The sequence below is a fragment of the Seriola lalandi genome, unplaced genomic scaffold, assembly GCF_002814215.2.
Source record: "Seriola lalandi dorsalis isolate HSWRI2012SDOR001 ecotype SW California unplaced genomic scaffold, Sedor1 jcf7180002054901, whole genome shotgun sequence".
Taxonomy (NCBI): Eukaryota; Metazoa; Chordata; class Actinopteri; order Carangiformes; family Carangidae; genus Seriola; species Seriola lalandi.
Window position 1 is genome coordinate 6,351,914 of NW_019525453.1, and position 21,329 is coordinate 6,373,242.

The window sequence follows — 21,329 nt, forward strand, 5'->3', positions numbered from 1 at the left end:
CAGTACTTAGGAACAATTATGAGATAGATAATTTAATACTTCTTTATACTTCTATTGTACTACCTCTCAGGGGTAAAGGTTTGCGATTTTTTACTCCATTACATTTATCTAACAGCTGTTGTTACCAATTACTCAGTTGATTTTTTTTATACATAAAACCTATGATGCCCTTATAAAATACAATGCAATGCTACAAATGAACCATCTCAACAACCGACTGTACATTTTTTTTATTAGTTCTCAACTAGCCACAGCAATAAATGCTGCTAGCACATCAATGCATCAACAAAAATACTGTAATATACAATAGTCTCAGACCACTTCCCTATTTGGAAAGTCCCAGACTCAAGTCAAACCTTACAACCCAATATCACGAATCATGAATTTGGACAGGCCTCCAGTATGTGATCTTGTAAGAACCAGAGGCTAATTAGACAAAAAACTACAGGTTTAGAATAAACCATAACCGCTAAAGCTGGCAGTTGTACAGTTTGAAGAGTATAATAATTTGAAAGGTAAAACGGAAAACCATTTCGTTGGTTTTGTCTGTCCGGGGACTTGACCTGACGCTGGAGGGACCGGTTTGACAGCCACACAGCATGTCGGGACTTGTAGTGTATTGTTGTTCGGTTGGTTCCTGGTTGGTTCCCGCAGGCTCGCGCGTGAGGGGGGTGTGTTGTTCGGTTTGGTCGACCTACAGCAGCTTCCGCTCGCTGGCGTCACACATGTAAAGAAACATGGCCCCTGCAAGCAGGGCTGTTGTTTTGGTAGCGCTCTCACTACTCTACCTGTCTCGGGCAATCTTCTCCACCGAGTATTTCTCCACCCTGACTTTGTTCAACAATGAGCTCCACAAGCAGGGATGCAGCTCGCTCTCCGAGTGGGAAGAATACGCGGCTGACTGCGGTATAGTGTCTCTTTTCGCTGTTACTTTGCCACGTCCTACCGCGGTCCAACTGTCACTGTGTAACCCGGCTAGCTTAACCGTTTGTAAGCTAACGTTAAGAGGCTAATAACAACAAGCGGTGACAGCCCAGAAGAGATTACTAAAAGAAGCTCTTGCTCTAACTGCGGTAGGGGTTAAATAGGATTTGAAACCAAAGATCGAAGAAAGAGAGTAGTGAGAGTAAATCCATGTGTATCTATCAGTGAGACAGCTCAGGATGTACCCACTTTACAAACTGTATATCTTATCTTACCCGAAGAGGTCTTCACCAGAGTCCGATCAAAAGACAAGCAATTTTTGGTGTTCCCTTGACCGTCAGCAAAATTTAACGGAGCAAAACCGAAAGATTTTTCTGATGGTAATGAGCTTCTGGTGAATTCTGCATATACATTATACGTTGGCATTTTACTATGGACACCCAGCTAAAACCAATGCAGCCTAATACAACAGCTCTGCAAAAAACCCACCCTTCATGACGGGTATAATGTTCAGTTTTTATTGAAAAAATGTTTGGAGAGGTGTTGATTAAGCTGTATGATCATTTTGGAGGATGTAGAGTGTGTGTTGCTGTTTAACTGCATTGTGTTATACATAGTGTTTCTGTTGTTTAGCTTACCCTTACTGATATAAATGAGGTGGACAAAAGGACAAAAATACCTGTCCTTATACACAGCACCACAAACTGCAGCCTCCAAAATGGCCATAAAGTTGAATCACCACCCCTCTAAAACAGTTTCAACACAAAACTGAACATTACAAGGAAGGTAGGATTTATTGCAGGACTGTTGTATTTCGCTAGGTGTACCTAATAAATTGTCAACTGAGTGTAAATTATGCACACAGCTCTTTACTTTTTATCTCAGTTTTTTGACACCCCGTTCCCTATAAGTGGCAGGTGAACTGGTTGTGCAAATGACATCCTGTTGAGGTTAGTGCTGCTTGGTATAACGGATGTGTGCTGAACTGAGGAGATATTCTGAGTTATTTGTAAACTATTTTAAAGCACCACAGCAGTGTTGTTGTGTGTTTTATCCCAAGTGCAACACAAGTTTCATTATGAGTTAATTAATTAAGTCATTTTTCCAGCAGAATGTGGTTGCAGCATCTCAAATGTGTCTGTGGATTTTACCACACACAAATAATTGACAGAATTGAAAAGAGATGTGGTGTTATGATGGCAGCGGTTGTCATGGACACTTTGGTTTATTGGGGCCATTCTTGAGCAAATGAATTGCCCTTGCTGTAAATGGGCTAAACTTTTTTTTTCCATTTAAGTAATTCATTTAATGAAAATGCAACTTTAAACTGCCAAGATTTTATTGTAACGGGTGTGTGGTTTATTAAAAATGTTATTTTTATACAAAACTGTCAAAGAATTCAACATCATTTGAAACCAAAACCACTCATCCATTGCCTTTTGGTCTGAATAACTAGGCCTACATGGAGTTATTCAATCCACATTGCTGACATGCCTTGTTGGTTTGGAATCCACTCTGAGTGGGGTGGGGCCTGCTTGTCATCTCAGACATTTCTCCTCTGAAATATTAGAATATTAATGCAACTTAGAAGACTATAGTTGTGACAGGTTGGGAGTGTGCACCTGCCATTTTTTTTTTTAAATTGATTAATCCATTCACATATGTATAATGGTCTCAAATACATACATACAGTAACAAATATGGTGTGTAAGTGCTTCCCTTGATTGATACTTTGAATTCTTGTCTTTTCAGAGTCCTCAATTTTACAGTTGGAGGACCCAGACTGTGAGGAGGGAAGCAACCCGCCCTGCGAGTCAGTTTTCTCACTTAACGCAGAGAAGATCCTGGTGAGATGACACACACACAGAAAAGAAGGACTCTAGTCGAGTCTAAACCACTTGTTTTTTATCTAAACACCACAATACCTAGCTCTGTACTAAATTTGTATGACAAGCCATCCATTATTTCAGCTCTGAATCCATCAAGAAAGTTTATTGGCCATTTATTTTCTCTGCTGTTGAATAATGTTTGAAAGACTTCACTATGTTAACGTGATGTAGCGTTACACTCTTGTTATCAGTGCTTGGTTCATGGTTTGTTGTTCTGATAGAGCTACACCTGAAAGAAGGAAATTATCTCACAACATTTCAAACTACAAACAGTGTACAAAGTGACTGTAGGTATGTTCCAGATAAATTAGCTTAGCAATTTAAAACCAAGCTGGAAAGTTTTGGTTCACTGATCTCTCCTAGTTGAAATTTCAAATCTGTTGCACCTCAGACTACACCCAGCATCAGGGGCGAAGGGTGTGTTTATGTGTGATCAGAAGCTTAGCCACACCCAGCAGTGGTGTGAGAGTGTACAGACCATACCCCAGAGTACACTTCTACATCACTGCAGCATAGTGAGAAGCACTTGGGATCAGCAATAAAGAATATTTTGACCATAAGTTAAGAGGTAATAGTGAGAGTTGAAAAATAGCTGAGCATTCAAGAAAGTATCTTCCCTAACGAGGAGGGAAAAGATTTATGCCAGAATGAGTTAGACATTTTGATGATGTGGCTACTCTCACTTATGATGTAAGACTATCTGATGAATTTAAATTTTGCAAGGCTGTATCTTGTCAGTTGTCTTGTTGCTGTTTTATAAACCCAAAATGCTGCCACAGCAACATTTGCATGCTGTCAAATTTGCATCCTGTAATGGTGTATGAATTGCTTGGCAGTAGTAAGCATCCATGACCTTTAACTGGATTTTCTTCTCCGTCCTGTCGGTCTTAATTGCAGAGTATAACCTTGAGATATACTGGAAAGCTTGTTAAGAAAAAAAACCTTTCACTTGTACAAATGTCCTGGATAAATGTTTTAATTTATGGCTGTAGTGTTTTGTCACTAGATTCTAACCCTTTCAAACAAACAGAAAACATAGGTTTTCAGTTTTCACACCTCTGAGACTCACAATATTTAGATTCTGTGTTTATCTTCTGCTCTTTCGATGTGTTACTGGTTTCACACAGGAAATCATTATTTTGTTGTTTCCTCAGCTTTGCGTGTCTGCACTCTCCCCTGATGTATGTCTCTCTTTTCATGTAGTGTGTTTTTTTTCTTTCCATCTCTCACAGAACCAGGCCAAGTTGTTTATAGAGCAGAAAAAAATCCCCTTCCCTGTAGATAACCACAACACAAATGAAGAACTTGGTAAGTTGGAAAGTTGTTCTAAACTCAAATCATATTCATGCTGAACTGAGTTACATAATTTTGCGAAATTGTTTCGTCATCATTTGTTCTGTGATTGCAGCTATAGGCTACGTTCTGATAGGCAACGGTCTTTATGATGAAGCCATCAAGCATTTCTCACTCTTACTCCAGGTGTGTTTGGATCCATTTAAGCTGCTAAACCTGCCTCCTGCAAATATTCACTCTTAATGCAGCTTTCAAGAATGAAGCACTTTCTCTCAGAGCTAGAATTAAAACCCAACTTAATTTCTTTGGGTTCAAACCGGGAATATTTTCTGACATGTTTTGTCTGTGATACAGGGTGACCCAGAGCTCGTCAGTGCCATATATGGGAGAGGGATAGCTTATGGAAAGAAAAGTCTGCAGGTGAGTGATAGATCTTTTTTTTAAAGAATTATATTTTTCTCAATGGTTTTATATTTTTCTTTTATATTTTATCTGTTTCTGTTCGACCGTTCCTTCAAAATCTTGTTATATTTTATAAGACTGTATTTGCTGTGATGCCTCTTTGAATTTTGGTGACAGCAGCAGTTTCAGGTAAACACCGAATGACTCAGCGTGACATTCGGCGAGTTCAAATTCAATCTGCCAGGACTCTGCGGTTATGGAAGTGTGCCCCCCAGAAAAAAAGTCGAATGCCAGTTTATGTGTGTTTAGCTGTTTGTGGCCTTTTTCCTAGTTTTGCTCACAGTATTTTAAGCTTTATGTCAACAAAATTAAACTGCCGCCCCCCTTCCCTGTCTCCTTGCCAGGATATAAAGAATGCTGACTTGGCACTGTATGAGCTCAACCGAGTCATCACCCTCGAGCCAAACTGGCCGGAGGTCTACGAACAGAGAGCAGAGGTAAGGCCCGACCATGTACAGAGGTCAGGTGAAAAGAGGCAGTGGCTTAGTGCCAAAGCCCATCGATTCAGTGTAGTTTTCTCTCTGAAGTTCTTCCAGTATCTCAAAGTATTTTTAATGCTCCAGTCGAGGAGCTTTTAATTGACAAAACAACCTTTATGGGTCTCCAGCTCTTGGCATCAGTGGATCTAATTTAGCTGATAAAATTTCCCAATTTGGAACTTAGTTTTGCTCCATTAGGTAAAGTGTCTAATTTCTGTGCTGTTTATGACCTGAAACGAATCATTAATCACCAGTGTGTCTGATCAGTTTAGATGTCTAATCAGCTGAGCATCAGTGGCTTCTCAACAACGTGATTTGTACCGAGTCTAAGATTATCTCTGATGCAATTAGAGCCTGTGATGTGGTAAAGAGTAGGAAATATCTTCTATCGTGTTTCTTGATTGTGTGCAACTGGAAAAGAGGACACCTAAAGTCCAAGACAATGTGCGAAAACAGTGCAGTTTATAAAGTGGCGATGCCAAGCAAGTTGTGGTAATTTTCTTCAGCATCAGTGTTAATTCAATCATGAGATTGGGAAAAAAAAAAAAAAGGGGGAGCCTGCTTCAAGGACAAAATGTTCCCAACTTTATTCTTATGAATATTCAAGATGTGACACATAGTGTGATGTCGGTGTTGGAGCTCTCGAGGCTCTTCAGTAATTATAATGCACACACACGCAAAGCCGTGAAGTCATGTGAGTTTATGCTTTGTCACTGTGTCCGCAGCGCTGAAGGCTCAAAGAATCACACTTTTTTCACCACCTGGTTTCACTTTGAGCCGGTTTACTCTCTGTGACCAGTATACCGCTTGAATGAGTCACTGGTGTAATCAATCTGACCCGCACATGCCAGAAAAGTAGTTGCACAATGCTGTGTTCATCCAAGGACCACTGTCTTTTTGAGATACTGAATGTTACTCTCTTACATTCTTGTTGTGAATGAATCAGACAAACTCTACAACATTATGCAACCCAAAAGCCAAGTTTATGATCCAATTAGATTCTTCATAAAATCCTGTTCTTCAAGATCGTACCTATTATTTTTAAAACAAAAATGTTTAGGTCTATTTAAAAAAAAAAATGCTGGATGGAAGAATAGACACTCTCTTCCTGCACAATTCAGTATGAACCAAAAAAATATAAGTATATAAGCCTGAAAAAATGACCTTTCCTATTCCTATTTCCTTTCTCTGCTTTTTCTCTTGTTTTTCTCAGAAAAGAGGAACATCAGTATGAGATTCCTCAAAAGAAGCCACAAACTTGTTTTTTTAGCTATAGTGACTAATTTGAAAGTTGAACTATGGGAAAGACAAGGTCCTTTTTTTGTGTATGAACAAATAAAGCTGTATGATTTTTTTTTCTTTAATGTACATTACCTGTATGTGTGTTGACGTGTGCTTATGCGTCTTCAGATCCTGTCTCCTCTGGGTCGTATCAGCGAGGCTCTGGGTGATCTGACCAAAGCCATCCAGCTGCAGCCCTCGGCCCGACTCTTCAGACACAGAGGAACGCTGCTTTTCATTTCAGAGGTTCGATGCTCAGCTGTTATGTAAGTGCATGTGTCCATATACACACATGTATGCATCCATGCGCTGACCCTGTGTTATACCTTCCCACCAGGACTATGTGGCAGCTATGGAAGACTTCCAGCAGTCTTTGGAGCTGAAGAAGAATCAGCCCATCGCTATGCTTTATAAAGGCCTCACCTTCTTCCACAGAGGCATGCTTAAAGTAAGTTGTTGGCTTTTTTTCCTCAAAGAAATCTGTGACTCTAACTGTTTATGTTGTGATTATTGAAATAACAAGTGAGGATCAGATTTTTGAAAATACCATTTGTAGCACAAACATCTCATTTAATGTTCATTTTTGTTTGTTTTTTCTGCTTTCTTAAACTGACTCTAGTGCATAATCCTCACCTCACTCGTTTCTATCTCCATTTGTCTGTTCACTTTTCTGTTACTGGAAGCCTTTTCTGAGCTGTCAACGTGACAAGAGGCCATTGTTTCCTGTAAAATGCTGTGGCCAGTGTCCTCTTGTCGATGGAAACATAACAGCTTTTGTGCAATAGGAACATGAATCTTCATGAAAATCATTTGAGAATCATCTTCACCGTTTAAAAATGTTGCGAATCTATGAAAAACACGTACAGTATGGCGTATGAGGACATAAAGGGGAAGTTGAAATGAGACAAAGAGATTAATAAAAAATATCAGTTAGGACATGGACTAAGCAGAAACTCATTGTGTTGCATGTTTACTGTATGTATAAGATTATCTACTATTTTTCATTTGTATAGATTTAATTCATATACGAGCAGTTGCAAGGACTTTCCTGGTTTGTAAGTTTAAACCAAGTTTTCAGAGATTACGACATCACACCAAATACAGTTTTTCTTTTTGTGATCTGGCCTCTCTGAAGGAAGTGGTTGCTGTTGTTCACACCCGAGCTTCATGTAGCTGTTTGCTGTGGAGGTAGTTTGTCTCCTCTATGTCATATCATGTCATAACACACAGTAACAAATAAACCTGGGTGTTATTTCACCCATGAAAAGGCCAAACTTTAAAATGTATTGTGCTGTTTTGCAGTAAATTGGTGACCAAAGTAGAGACACTTTGTGGCGGGGTTGCCAGCTAAATAGTTGACATCTCACCTCTGTCTGGACAATTCTTCCTTTGTTCAGATTACTTTTTAGAAGAGCAGTTCAAATAAAACTAAATCTGTTGCTCCATGCATCATGAGGAAGGTTAAAATGATAGATGTCTCCAATTCTACCTTTTAAAAAAACCTTGCGATCACAGCATTTCTCACACTTTGATAAACTGATGTCAGATTAAATGGAGTACAGAGCAGTGTCTACAGCTACGAGGCTGGTCTGTTGTCAGTCTGCACCTCAGCTGTAGTGTTTCATATCCAGTCATGGGCATGTGTGGTGGTTTTTGGTTGCATTTGCCACCTCTGTTAACCAACTTCCTCACGGAGTCCCTGCACAGCACCTTCAGGCAGCTAACAGTTGACTACAAACAACAACACACAGTATACAAAATATGGAGTCAGTAGTGCTATATAGTTTGATACCAGTTTTAACTCTGTGAGAGTTGAAGTGCTATTTCATAATTGTTGAATCTGCTGCACCATGTACTCAAGGAAATAAAGTCAACATTGCACAATTGGCTTTTTATCAGCACAGACTAACTGAGCCATGTCTTTTCTCTGAGGAAGAAAATGAATAAGCCCTTTTGTCTAATGATTCATTAGGTGCTCCTTGGTCACTTCATGAAATAATCGCATAGTCAAACTTTAATTTACTAACAATGAACATTCTTTATACTGCTATTTGGAAAGAGTTTTCAGTCTGTAAGGAAGCAAATACTGTAGGTTGCTGTGCCAGGAACATGTGTGAACTGAAGTGCACATTCTATAGATGTAGCCTCAGTTTGACTTAGTTTCAGTGCTAATTAGCAAATGTTAGCTTGCTAACATGTTAAACTAAGAAGATGAACATAGTAAACATTATAACTGCTAAACATCAACATGCCTTATCTTCAATGTTACCCTGGTACATTAAAAACCTGCATATTCAGACTTCTGTGAGAAAGCTTCTAAGTTAAGCTCAATTGAAACATGGGCATGATATCATAATATTATAGGGTAGTTTTCTAAGAACAATATTTTTGATGGTAGGATAAAACCCTTAGAAATACTTTATATTATTTGCAGTTTTGATGATGAAGTCTGTTTGGTTGTCATTTGCCTCCTCTCATGAGATTCCTGGCTCCCTTTATACTCTGATGAACTATGGTGAATTAAGTTGGTTGTATAGCTGCTTTGAGCTAACAGTTTTAAAAGCGAGAGGCTTTCTAAAGTTTTAAAGACATTTGGTCTTTAAGACTAAGAACAAAAGGTCAAAATCAATATAAAATGAGAAAAGTAGATGATGCGTATGACAAGTTAATTGGCAGTGTCTGTCATCTCTCCAGTTCTCTGGTGGCTCTAAAACATCTGCTGCAGAGATGGATATATCCCTAACACATTTGACTTGCATTTGCCAAACAACTCAGGTTTTTGAAGTCTATGCTCCAGGGGAGGCACCACATAGTCTCTTCTCTGTCTGTGTGGCCAACCAGAAACTGGTAGTTTCTCTGTAGCAGTATCTGCAGTTCCCCATACGAAATGAGAAATGTGAGCATAGTGGCAAAATCCTGTTTGAGGTAGTCGCTTGACCCACATTTGAGTCGCATTTTGAGGATCGTGTGAGCCACAAAATGTGGAGAGAATCTGCATATATCTGAAACAAGGCCTGAATGATCTGCTGTGTTGGAATTTTAGGTCTATCCACATGTTCCCTATTGCAATTTCCTGTTATGACTGTGAAAACTGTGTTCTCTCTCATCAGGAAGCCATTGAGACATTCAAAGAGGCATTAAAGTTGAAGTCTGACTTTATAGATGCATACAAGAGCCTAGGACAGGCCTACAGGTACAGCAACCCTGTGGTATTGTTTTTTACTTCCAGTTGAATTCACTGTTTATTTTTCTAATTTGTATTTCTCCATGGAACAATATAGTATAATGAGAGTCCTACATTTCGCCTCTGCTTCACTAACAGTATGTCAATTGTTGTTCTTTTGGTGTCTTCTTCCTCCCTCCAGAGAGCTGGGGGACTTTGAGTCAGCAATGGAGAGTTTCCAGAAAGCCCTCATGTTGAACCAGAACCACATCCAGTCCCTCCAGCTCCGAGGAATGATGCTGTACCACCACGGCTCGCTGCAGGAGGCCATAGGGAACTTCAAGGTAGAAGAATCCGCCTGATTCATCCACATTTGAATAGAATAACTTGGTCCGTCACTCTTCTACCAGGCTGTAATAATTTCAGACAGTCCTACATTGTTTCTTTTGTGCTGTAATAATGGAATTACATTTGAGCAACAGATTTAAACTGCACTTTCAGCTGGGTTAGTAGTAACTATCTACCAGTACAACGACAAATGTACAGTGCACTCATCACCATCTCCTCTTGTTCTCTCGTCCTCCAGAGGTGCCTTCAGCTGGAGCCTTATAACGAGGTGTGTCAGTACATGAAGGGGTTAAGTCATGTGGCCATGGGGCAGTTCTATGAGGGCATCAAAGCTCAGACTAAAGTCATGTTGAACGACCCTCTCCTGGGACAGAAGGCCAGCTCTGAATACCTCAAAGTGAAATACCTCAGAGGTTGGTGTGCCACCTTACACACACAAGTTGGGCAAACACCTACATATTAAGTTCCATAATAGACTTGCACACATTAAAACTTTATTGAATGCACTTGAAATGTTCTGTTTTTTATTTTTGGAACTAAATCTTGTCTATTTAAACTCTGGAGAACCTCCTACTCTGAGATGCTGTTGTAACAACCACTCAAATCGTGTTTTAGAAGAAGATAAAAAATAATTTAATCCATTACAGCGTTTCACCAGAGTTTATATCTTGACCACCAAATATTCTTGATTCTGACTGACTGATTTCTACTAACTGGACAGTATAACCAGGCACTTGTGACGCTTGTTTCTAGGCAATGACAGCCACAGTGAGGCTAAAGACTAAAGATCTTGTCAGTTGAGTTTATCAGTGGTACGAGGATGGTGTATTCCTTTCTTAATACTGGATAATTCTTTAGTTTAGACTATATGAATGTGATATAAACATATGTTCAATCTACCACCAGTCATAGAAAATTGATCTGAAAGTCATCTTGAAACTGTATATTAAGCAAAAAATGTTGAAAAATAGACTTCATATAATTATTGTGCAGTGTCAATTTGTAAAAAAAACAGCTAATCCTAAAGTCAAAAGTAAATTTTTCCTTATCTTATATACTTTTACATTTCTCTTTTAAAGGGTCAGTTAAGATAAAAAAATGTCTTGCTTCTGAAAAACTTTAACTTCCATGGCTGTTATTTTAGATTATGTGTTATTATATTATTGCCCCACATTGTTTTTCTACCAGAGTACTCTCGCTACCTGCACTCCCACCTTGACATCCCAGTAGCCGAGTACAACGTGGACCAGGATTTACCAGGGAACTTCAAGAATCACTGGGCCAAGAACCTGCCTTTCCTAATAGAAGACTATGAAGAGCAGCCGGGCCTGCAGCCACATATCAAGTAGGTTTGATGGGTCTGTTACAACTGATTCACTCCTGGAACAATAACTGTGATCATAACTGTAAGCTGTAATACAACGATATCTGTTCTTGTCCCTGTAAAAAATTGCTCTGAGTTGCAAAGAAAACTATTAACAGATAAGATTCATACAGTGTTTTGGGTTTGTTTGAGATTACAATAGGTTGTCTTATACTTGACCTCAGTTGTGTCATCGTGAGGAAATACCACCCTAATTTCCTGAGCTACAGTTGGTAGCAGTGTTTATGAGCTCAGAGCTGAGGCAGACGGCGTTTAGTGGTTGAAAGCTAACACCTGCCATCTTTTCCATGTGACATGAAAGCTCCAGTTTTTTTTTTTTTTTCGGGGAAATGTTTTTATATGCATCTGTCAGCAGACTGAAGCTTGTTTCTTCTGTTATATAAAGATGTTTCAGAGGTTTGACAGGTCGCCACAGTTCAGTCCAGATGAAATAAAGTCTGCACACAGTATGAAAGCTTTGATCAACTTCATCCTTTACTTCTTCCTCTTCTCTGTGGTTTACAGGGACGTGCTGCCACAGAACTTTGACAGCTACAGCAGCGAAGTTCAGAAGCTGATATGCACAGCCGACCATCTGGGGGCGCTAATGCAATATGACACTCCGGGTTTCTTACCTAACAGGAGAATACACAGAGGTACCAGTGCCAACTGCTGTAGCTCATAAAGATCATTAAAGTATTAACAACAGCAGTAAAAAATAACCGTTGCTTGTACTTTTTTCCAGCCATGGGTTTAGCAACCCTGGAGGTCATGCAGGCCATGCATCGAACATGGAGCAACTCCAAAGTGCGAGTCAATGGCAAGACCAGGCAGATGCAGTGGAGAGACATGTTTGATATAGCTGTTAAATGGAGGAGGTGAGGACTTTTTTTAAAGAGGAATGTAATGCCACTTTTTCAGCTTGAACACGCCACAAATTTCACGTACTCAGGAAATACATTGAATCCCCGATTTATATATAAACGTTGTGTTCAAAGGTTTGGCTTACTAGTTAGCATTATAGTTCTTCACAGATGTTTGGGGGTCTAGATGGAATTTTCAACTGGATTTTTTTGACCCAATTTTCTTTGGATTGTCTGTGTTGTTATGAACTTTATAAGCCCCTTGGATCAAATAACAGTTTAATACAGTGACAGTTTACTGACTCTCACAAAAGAGATGTTAGGGTTGAGCCACTCTTAAAGCATCCAAGTGTAACTTTGGTTTGGCTGGCTGAGAACAATGACCGAAACACGTAAAAATTTGCGTTTCCATCATATTTCCAAAAGAAATTGCACCTCAGGAGCAACTGTGGAATCCTAATCATCTGCAGGAAATAACCCGAAAACTCAAGGGATTAAGGGAATAAAAAGAAGACAGATGTTGATGCATGGTAGTTAGCAGTTCTTCATACTTCAACAGTCTTGAAGAAAAAAATGAAATCTAGGCTGGAGCTCATATTTGGTTTTACTATGTTAGAGCCAGAAAAGTTGAATTACAGCACATTTAACTGAGAAGTTGGCCACTCAATTCTCTAAACTGTTTAATTTAATCACTTTTGTTTACACAACATGGTTCGTTTACAGTGATGAATGAAATAGACCAAATACAGAAATATAACAAAGTAAACTTTTCCTCTCTCCTTTTGACTAAATCAGATAAATTATGTTCCTTCAAACAGTCTTTGACTGAGTGGATTTCAGTGTTGAGAAACTAAACAGGCATTTCCTGTGCTGCTAGGATCGCCGATCCAGACCAGCCAGTCCTGTGGTTAGACCAGATGCCTGCCAGGAGTCTCAGTCGAGGCTTCAACAATCACATCAATCTCATCAGGTAACAAGCTGGCACCAACGACGGTGGCAGGCACTCTCATGAGTCCATTGAGTGACTTGTGTTACCATGTGGCCTCGCTGAAGGTTTCTCTCAGCTTTGTAGTGTAAAAACATTTATTTAAATCCCTTTCAATGCGACCGAGATCTTGTTTCACTCTGGCCTTGGTCTGACAAGCTCACTCAAAGCGCTTTTATGCCAGTCTGTTGAAATCCTTTCCTTTCTTTCTTTATCCCTACAGAGGACAGATTATCAACATCAGATACCTGGCTTACTTTGACAACATCCTGGACTTCATCAAAGACAGAATACTTGTGTACCACGGGTAAATCTCACCAAAACGTTGTCGAGTTTCTTATGTAGCGCATGAGTTTTCAATCTTTCCTTGGTTTTCCATCACTAACACTCTGCATTCACTGAAAAACTGATCTTATCACCTCAAACGCTTCCACAAATCAGCCGAGCCTGAACCCAGTGATAGCTGCATATGTGTGACTAGCATCAGCATGTCACACCTGAATGTTTTGACAGCCACTTTTTCCAATCTGATGTTTCCCCAGTCTCCAGTTTTCTTGCTGCTGCTCTGTAACTAATATGTTCTTATGATCTGTCTCAGGGCCTACAACCCCAGAGGCTTACTAGAAGTCCGTCAGGCTCTTGAAAATGTCAACAAAGTAGAAGATCTTCTTCCTATAATGAAGGTAAAGAGGGATAAGACTGGGTTCATAGGGATGTTTTTTTTCCTCATGTCAAATGTATAAATGTGTAAATGACACTATCAGCTGTTCAGCAGTGAAAACCCAGGATGGTTGTCTGTTTGTGTTTGTGTGTTTATTTCCTGAAGCAGTTTAACAGTAAAACCAGAGATGGCTTCACGGTCAACTCCAAGGTGCCGAGCATGAAGGATACTGGGAAAGAATACGATGGTTTTACGATCACCATTACTGGAGACAGGTACGATTTGTGTGAAATTTTACAGCAACACTTTCTTCAACACTAAGCGTCATTTTAAAGATGAATGTTGAATAAATGTTTAATTTGAAAACAAACATTTTAACATTACATATATATATATAAATATAAAATTGAATGCATGGAGCTCGTAGAAGGTAAATAAAGGTACAGGGGAGGACAAGCGAACTAGATATATGCAGGTATGCACTATGTTTAGTCATTTTAAACCTGATTATCACAGCAGACAATGACATTTTCCTTGCATCCTTTTGCAGAAGCTTTCCAGTTACTTTGGATTATAATGAGCGAGTTTCTGTCTGTTAGGGTGGGCAACATGTTGTTCTCAGTGGAGACCCAGACGACGGAGGAGCGGACACAGCAGTACCAGTCAGAGATAGAGTCCATCTACAAAGACCTCACAGCTAAAGGAAAAGCATTAATGCTGTCCACTGAACTCGGGGTAAGATTTATCTCTGCACTCAGCTAGAAGCTTTTCCTTCAGAGTTCTATAGATGATAGAAAACAGGAGGATGTACAATACAGTGATATATGAGATGACATGATGCACAGATCACTGTCTTATCTTGAGTATCAATTTGTTTTCAGTGCTTTAAACAGCACAAACAAACTTCCATTCACCTCAGTTGTGTTGAAGAGGCAGGTGTCTTTTGACCTCTGAAGATAAATGTAATGGGTGGAGCTGAGAAAATCCATCGCCAACATTTTTGATAATCGTTTAAACATTTGTCAAATATGAGGATTTGCTGCTTTTCTCTTTAAATTGAATATCTTTGAGTTTTGGACAGTTGGTTTGAGAAAACAAGACATTTGAGTGTCATTTCAGGTCGTCACTCAGCACAGCAGACAGCCAGCTTCCCCTCCTCTCTTACTCTCTCCTCTTATTTCCCCTCCTTTCCCTCTGTTCCCTTCTCCAGGCGTACCGCAGTTTTCAATTTTCTACACAGGCAAAGTCAGGGAATTGAATGAATTCCCCAGAGATTATCACAATAATTCTACAAATAGATCACTTTACAGTGTTCGGCAGAATGTGTTTTCCAGCTGGTTTTGCACATCCATGTCTGTAAGTGACTGACAGGCTGAGCTGCAGTGAAAAACAGTTTTTAGAGGAACATTATTGCACATGACAGAAGCATTTTGACATTATAAGTCTGTGCTGACAGCCAGTCCTCCCTCTGTTTCTCCTGTTGTTCAGCTCTTCATTTATACTGATAACCCAACAGTGTCCTTGTTGTTGTAACTGCTAGACACAATCATTCACTTTCCTCTGAAACCGATACTTGGAACAACATGTACATTCCTCTTGTGTTTTGATTCTTGGTTGTTTTTATTACTTCTGCTTTCACCCTGTCTGGATAAACTGTAAATGAAGACAATACACACAAATTAAAAATGGACGACATGTCTGTAGAAAGCTTTGCTCCGTGCCAGTTAAGGGCTGTACAGTTGACTCTGTGACTAATTGTGTTCTTTCAGGATGCAGACGCTTTGTGTAACCTGATCCTCTCCTTGGTTTATTACTTCTGCAACCTCATGCCCCTCTCCAGAGGATCCAGGTAATTTCTACGTCGAATCATCCGCAGGCGTAACGTTTAATATTCCCACAGTGATAACGTCTAGAAGGCCTCTGCCAAGGCCAAACAAGTCCCACACTTGTCTGTGAGATCAAGATTTATGAGAAGTCATAGATCTCAACACCATAAATATGTCTGGTTTTTCTTTGATCATGATCCAAACATTATGTCCTGAGAGACTAGACAAACGAAACATCGAACAATTCCCTCACTCGCAGTGTTTAGGAAAGTAATTTAAAAATCCAAGTTCGGTGCAAATTAATTCAGTGTTTCTTGCGCATTCCTGCAGACAAACAAACAATCAAACAAACAAACCAAGAGACAGGTGAAAACATAACCTCCTTGACAGAGATATTGTTGTGGTAGGTTTAATTATTGTGCCAGTAACCGTCAAATCACTTTATGTTTAGATTCAGGTCTCCTTTGGCAGAGATGTCTGAAACTTATAGGAGCACTCTGAGAAATTCAGCATGTGTATCGGAGGTCTCTCGTGCTGAAACCTTGTGGATGTCATGTAATAAAGTTAAACATGAATTGAAGAAGGCTTTCTTTCCTCCACATGGAGTTTCTGGCTAGGCTGCAGGTTTTAGTGCTATAAATGCTCCAGTTTGATTTATTTTCAAAGACTAGCGTGTAACGTAGCTGTAATTATGATGCTAGCGTGTAACAGAGCGTCTCCCTGATCTGCTTCTCCTCAGTGTGGTGGCGTACTCGGTCGTGATGGGGGCACTGATGGCCAGTGGGAAAGAGGTCATCGGTAGGATCCCTAAAGGAAAGGTAAAGATAAAGCTGCTTCAGTCATGCACCTCTTTACATAAATGTGATTTTAACATTTTGGTTTCACGTCTGAATAAAAGCCTGTAGCATTTTAATATCAAAAGGTATCACTAGGTCGGACCTGCTAACGTCTCTGTAACACCTCTAACACTGCAAGTCTGAGCTGATCTTGCATACCTGATTAAGATCAATCTAAATATCATCTCCTATGCTCATGGAAAATAATATTGCTTTAATAAACTACAAACTATTGTGAATTAGTTGATTTGACATTTTACAAGCAGTTGCAAAGGGGAAAAAAAAAAACTTGTTCCACCACAGTATTAATAAGACCATCTGTCTCCCTCCTGTATTTTCAGCTTTCATCCAACTGCCGTGATGAATAAATGAATATCCAGCAAAATATTTTTACATAGAGCATGTGAAAATGGGGAAAATAAATTAAATTCTAGTCCCAGCTTGATATTTGATCACAACAGAAAACACGCCTCCTCCTTGATAACTTTATACTTTCCAGCCCAACCCTGTCTTTGGTTCTGTCAGTAATGAATGAAGCTGAAAAGGCAGCTATGTCTTAATAACAGAAAGGCATCAGTTTTTAAACGCAGTAATGTATCCCACGTCTGAAAAGGGATGTATTGTTTCTGAGCCAAAAAACACTCTGTGTAAAAGATTATTATGAAAGGTGTGTTTTTGTGTGTGTGTCCAAATGAAACAAAACACCTAAAGCAGAGCAGGTTAGAAGCTTGTGTAACTCTCAGAGGGTAGTTTCATTTCATAAGCCCCTTTTTTTTATTTTAAAACAATAGCTAGTCAGTCAGTGTTCAGGTGTAAATTACATACAATAACAGTCTGCTTGTAACTCCACTGATGGATACAAAGATTTTGTTTATTCCAGACATCTAGAAGAAGAAGAGCCGGTCAGCTTGTCTGAAATTCTCACCTATTTTGTATTTGCCAAGAAGACACATTGTTCCTGAAACAGAGTCACAACTGGATGGAAACAAGGCAGCGCAGAAGTGTGATCGGGTGTTAGTCAGAAAGCTGAAGTTCATGAAAAGTTCAGCTGAGGTCAGTCAGGAAGCTTGTTGACTGATAAAGTATCATCCAAGGTTCTGTTTGCTTGACTAAAGACTGTCTGGTAACTTGAGAATCTTATTGAGGGAATAAAACATCTGAATCGGATTAATCAGAGAACAAAGAAAACGTACTCTGAAATGTATTGATCCCTCAGAGTTGAAATGTGTTTTCAAATTAATCTTTATTTACATGGACAAGGCCTCGGGCAGTGAAATGCGTGTACAGTGTGTGTGTGTGTGTGTGTGTGTGTCCTCTAAACTGCGTTTGTGTTCATATTGTTTCAGCTGGTGGATTTTGAAGCCATGACCACACCCAGTCCAGACAGCTTCAGTAAAACAGCAAAGAGCTGGATGAATCTGAAGAGGTAGGAAGACAAAACACGTTTGTTTTCTTTCTTATTGCTCCACTTTGCAGGGACTCTTATCTAGAACTGTTCTTCTTCCCCAGTTTACCGAGCTGGTACCAGAGTCTTCCATCTGTAGCAGAGACCTTCCCGTCAACCAGAACGATGATCGAGGTTCTCAATACAGACTCGTCTTCACACTGTCCAAAGAAGTCTTAACACAGCTTCTACGCAGGAGAGAAATCTGCTCAATAAAGTCTTAATATTAATAATAATAATAATAATAGAGCTTCTACACTGGGCAGAACAAAGGGACTGTCTTCTTCTGCAGCCCAAACACAACTGGACTAAAAAAATTTATCTCGGCTTTAGTGTTTATTGTTTAAATTTTTAGAAAGAAAATCATCGAGCTGCTTGACACTTTTGGGGAGAGTCTGTTTCCCTACGCCCTGAGGCTTTTCCTCTTAAGTGATGAATCTGTTTTATTTTATTTTATCGTAGTATCCCAACACTTCTCCAGATCCTGCTTTGTTTGCAGGATATTTCAGTTAGTTTGGGATGCAGAAGTGATTCTGTCCACCCTCTCTCTTTCTCTGCTTTATAGGCCTCACGCTGAAACACCCAAAGCACAAACTGCATCTCATGAACCATCAGCATGAACAATCTTCCACTGCATAGACATGCCGAAATCCCTAGTTTTAGATTAGCTAGAATGTTAAATTGGATCTTAATCGTTTAAGTTTTGGATCAAAGTTTTTATTTAACATTGAAGATTGTAATTGGCACTTTAAACTTTTTTTGTTTAACCACTGCTGTGCTCACTCACAGTCCAGCCTATCAGCAGAGAGGGAGTTCAGGGATCTTAAAGAAATGAAACAAAAACCTTCAGGGCTATTGAATTCCACTCGGGATACTTGAAGCAGTCTCTTTTTTATTTTTGCTTTCTCAACACTTGCAGGAAGGGTCGCTTCTCTTTTCGGGTATTGAACCCCACTTCCTTTTAATGTGACCAATAATGGGCTGGAGGAGAGACGAGTTGGCTGCTGAACTAAAACGACAGTCACAGTCAGAGATTTTAGAGAAGTATCAGGCCCAGTTGTTTGTTTTTTGCTGAATAGATTCAGTCAGTTAATCGGTTTGTTGATCGACAAACTGTATCATTTGCGTGATTTTTCCAACCAAAAATACCGAAAGATTTCTGGTTCAAGCTTCTCAAATGTGAACAAATGAGTTATTTCTGCTTTTCTCAGTTTTATATCAGTGTGAATTGAATAAATGTCACTTTTATGGAGGCATTTTCTCTTATTTAAATATTTTGTTGAGTTTTCTTTATAGTTTTTTTTTTTTTTTTTTACCATTTGACATGACAGGAAAAGAGAAGAAAACATCAAATTATTAACGCAGAATCAATATTCATAACAGTGCACATCAACTAGTTACTATAGGCAGTAGATACATGTATGTCCCCGTGTAGCTCATGTCTCCGTCCGTTTATGGAAAAAGAAGCAACAAAAACCCAGTAAAAGACAAAAAAAACTAAAACAACAACCAAGTTTTCTGATATTTTATAGACACATTGATCACTTTTTTCTTTTAGAATTCATTTGTAATGAAAGTAAATGATCCGCTGCGGCCCTTACCCACCTGTCTCCTCCAACCAAAGTGAATGAAAAGTAAAAACAACCTGGTTATTATATTGTAGTGAGATTTGAAGCAGTGAAACTTTACTTTTTCCATTTTAAAGTTCTTTTATTTGATTTAATCTCACCTTTAACATATAAGACATAAAAAAATCGAAACCTGAGCAACTCTGATAGAAGCTAAAAAATGTAAACTCCTGAATGTTCTCTCATGTCTCTGACTGTTGGATCTTGTCAAGGATTAATTACAGATGAGGAAAAGCACAGCACATACTGTTATTTCCTTTGTTAACATTCCTTAAGATGGCATCGAATGACATCTGTGTCTTTTCTTTGGGTTTCCTCAACATCTCGTGCTTGTATAAGATCTTCTTCATAACAACTCACAGCAATAATTTGGGAGAAAAGAGCCCATGTCCCTTTTTTTCTCCTACATATGTGACTGAGTCTTGTCAAGCTCATGGATATCTGGGGAAGAAATTGAATAATGAGATCTCGGAAACTTTTCTCTGTAGTGAAAGTTTATTAGTTGAAAGTTTGAGCTTCACCACGTTTTGTTAATTGAATTTCTCTAGATCTCTTCAAGCTTGACAAGATTGAATTCTAGCTGCAAAAAATGAACAACTAAGTAGATTTCTAGTAAAAAAAAAAAAAAAAAAACATTTCATGGAAATTGCATGTGCACAAATACAAATCATCAAACTGATGGTGTTTATTGTTTTCTAGAATTTGTTCTGATCCGGCAAATGGGGTGAACCTGTGAAGGAAGTTTTGATGTGACGTTTACATGCAGCAACCTGATGAAACTAAATACTTGAGTGTCAGATATTGAGGCCAGTGTGCATCCAGCTGCTGTCTCTGTTTTTAATGACTCATCAATGGAAGTTTAAGCACAAGGAGAAAAAAGGGTCAGCAGGTAATTCACATGACATTATCTAAAAGCTTTTGAGCAAATTTCATTTTTTAAATTGCAGCTTTTATGATTTAGAGGCCTTTAAATAATCATCCCTGAATGTCCAGTTTACTGATTTTGTCATTAAATTAGTTCAATTCCTGCATCACTGACAGTGGATGGCCTACACTTGTTTTGCTTTGTGTCTCTTTTTCATATCAATGATTATGCCGACTGGTTGTCATTTTATTTAATTTTTTTGCACTCGGTGACCCAGTCATGAAGTGGTGCGGGGGAGCGAGGAGTGCACAACCTATCTTAAAGCTTAAAACTTGAAGGAGGGAATTTTTTTTAATGAATGAGTGAATGAGAGTTCAGCAGTCAATAAAACTGGTTGACAATTTTATCAGTGTCTCTTGTTGTTATTTGGAAACCTTCAAGAAGAAATCAAGATGAGAAAAACTTACATGACTGGTTGATTAGATAAGATAAGACTGTGATTTGGGGTTTTGGAGTAGACCCCTATTTGCCAGTGTCCTCCGTGTGCAGAGAGAAATCTGCTTAATAAAGTCTTAATTTAAAAAAAACAATTATTTATTAAAAAACATTACCATGACAAATTGTGCATAACTTGAAAGGGAAAAAAAGAATTCTACAAACAACTGCCAATCTATAAATAAAAAATAAATAGGAATAAAAGTAAGTCACATGTTCATTAATATTTGTTAAATTAAGAATGGTCCTAAATTTTGAACAGATATTAAAAGAGTTGCTACTCCATGAACAAATCTTTAAAATGTGATAGAATTCTTTGTTTTATTATTATTATTATTATTATTATTATTTTACCCAAGATAGATGTTTAAACTGTTTGTTACAGTACTTGTACTTTACTTGAGTATTCCCGTTAGACGTGCTGTTATATTTCTTACTTATTGTACTGATTCTACAGCTGTAATTACAGTTTAAGATTCTCCCATATTCAAAAGTTTTGACTAAAACGTAGAATTCAGACTTTT

General features: G+C 38.8%; 1 protein-coding gene across 2 annotated transcripts; it reads left to right on the top strand.

Annotated features, from left to right (window-relative positions):
• Nucleotides 1–705: 705 nt before the first annotated feature.
• Nucleotides 706–20,716, top strand: ttc13 (tetratricopeptide repeat domain 13). 2 transcript variants are annotated; one of them, XM_023430338.2, is made up of 23 exons: nucleotides 706–906; nucleotides 2,677–2,771; nucleotides 4,046–4,121; nucleotides 4,222–4,292; nucleotides 4,461–4,526; nucleotides 4,913–5,005; nucleotides 6,458–6,574; nucleotides 6,666–6,776; nucleotides 9,439–9,521; nucleotides 9,694–9,835; nucleotides 10,078–10,252; nucleotides 11,028–11,184; nucleotides 11,728–11,858; nucleotides 11,948–12,080; nucleotides 12,943–13,035; nucleotides 13,274–13,357; nucleotides 13,649–13,733; nucleotides 13,877–13,986; nucleotides 14,311–14,446; nucleotides 15,481–15,560; nucleotides 16,277–16,355; nucleotides 17,720–17,799; nucleotides 17,883–20,716. In XM_023430338.2, the coding sequence occupies exons 1-23, from the start codon at nucleotides 738–740 to the stop codon at nucleotides 17,995–17,997; spliced, it is 2,481 nt and encodes an 826-aa protein (XP_023286106.1). In that variant the 5' UTR covers nucleotides 706–737; the 3' UTR covers nucleotides 17,998–20,716. The 2 variants fall into 2 exon arrangements, with proteins under 2 accessions (XP_023286106.1, XP_023286107.1); XM_023430339.2 differs by having other exon boundaries at nucleotides 13,880–13,986.
• Nucleotides 20,717–21,329: the final 613 nt, after the last annotated feature.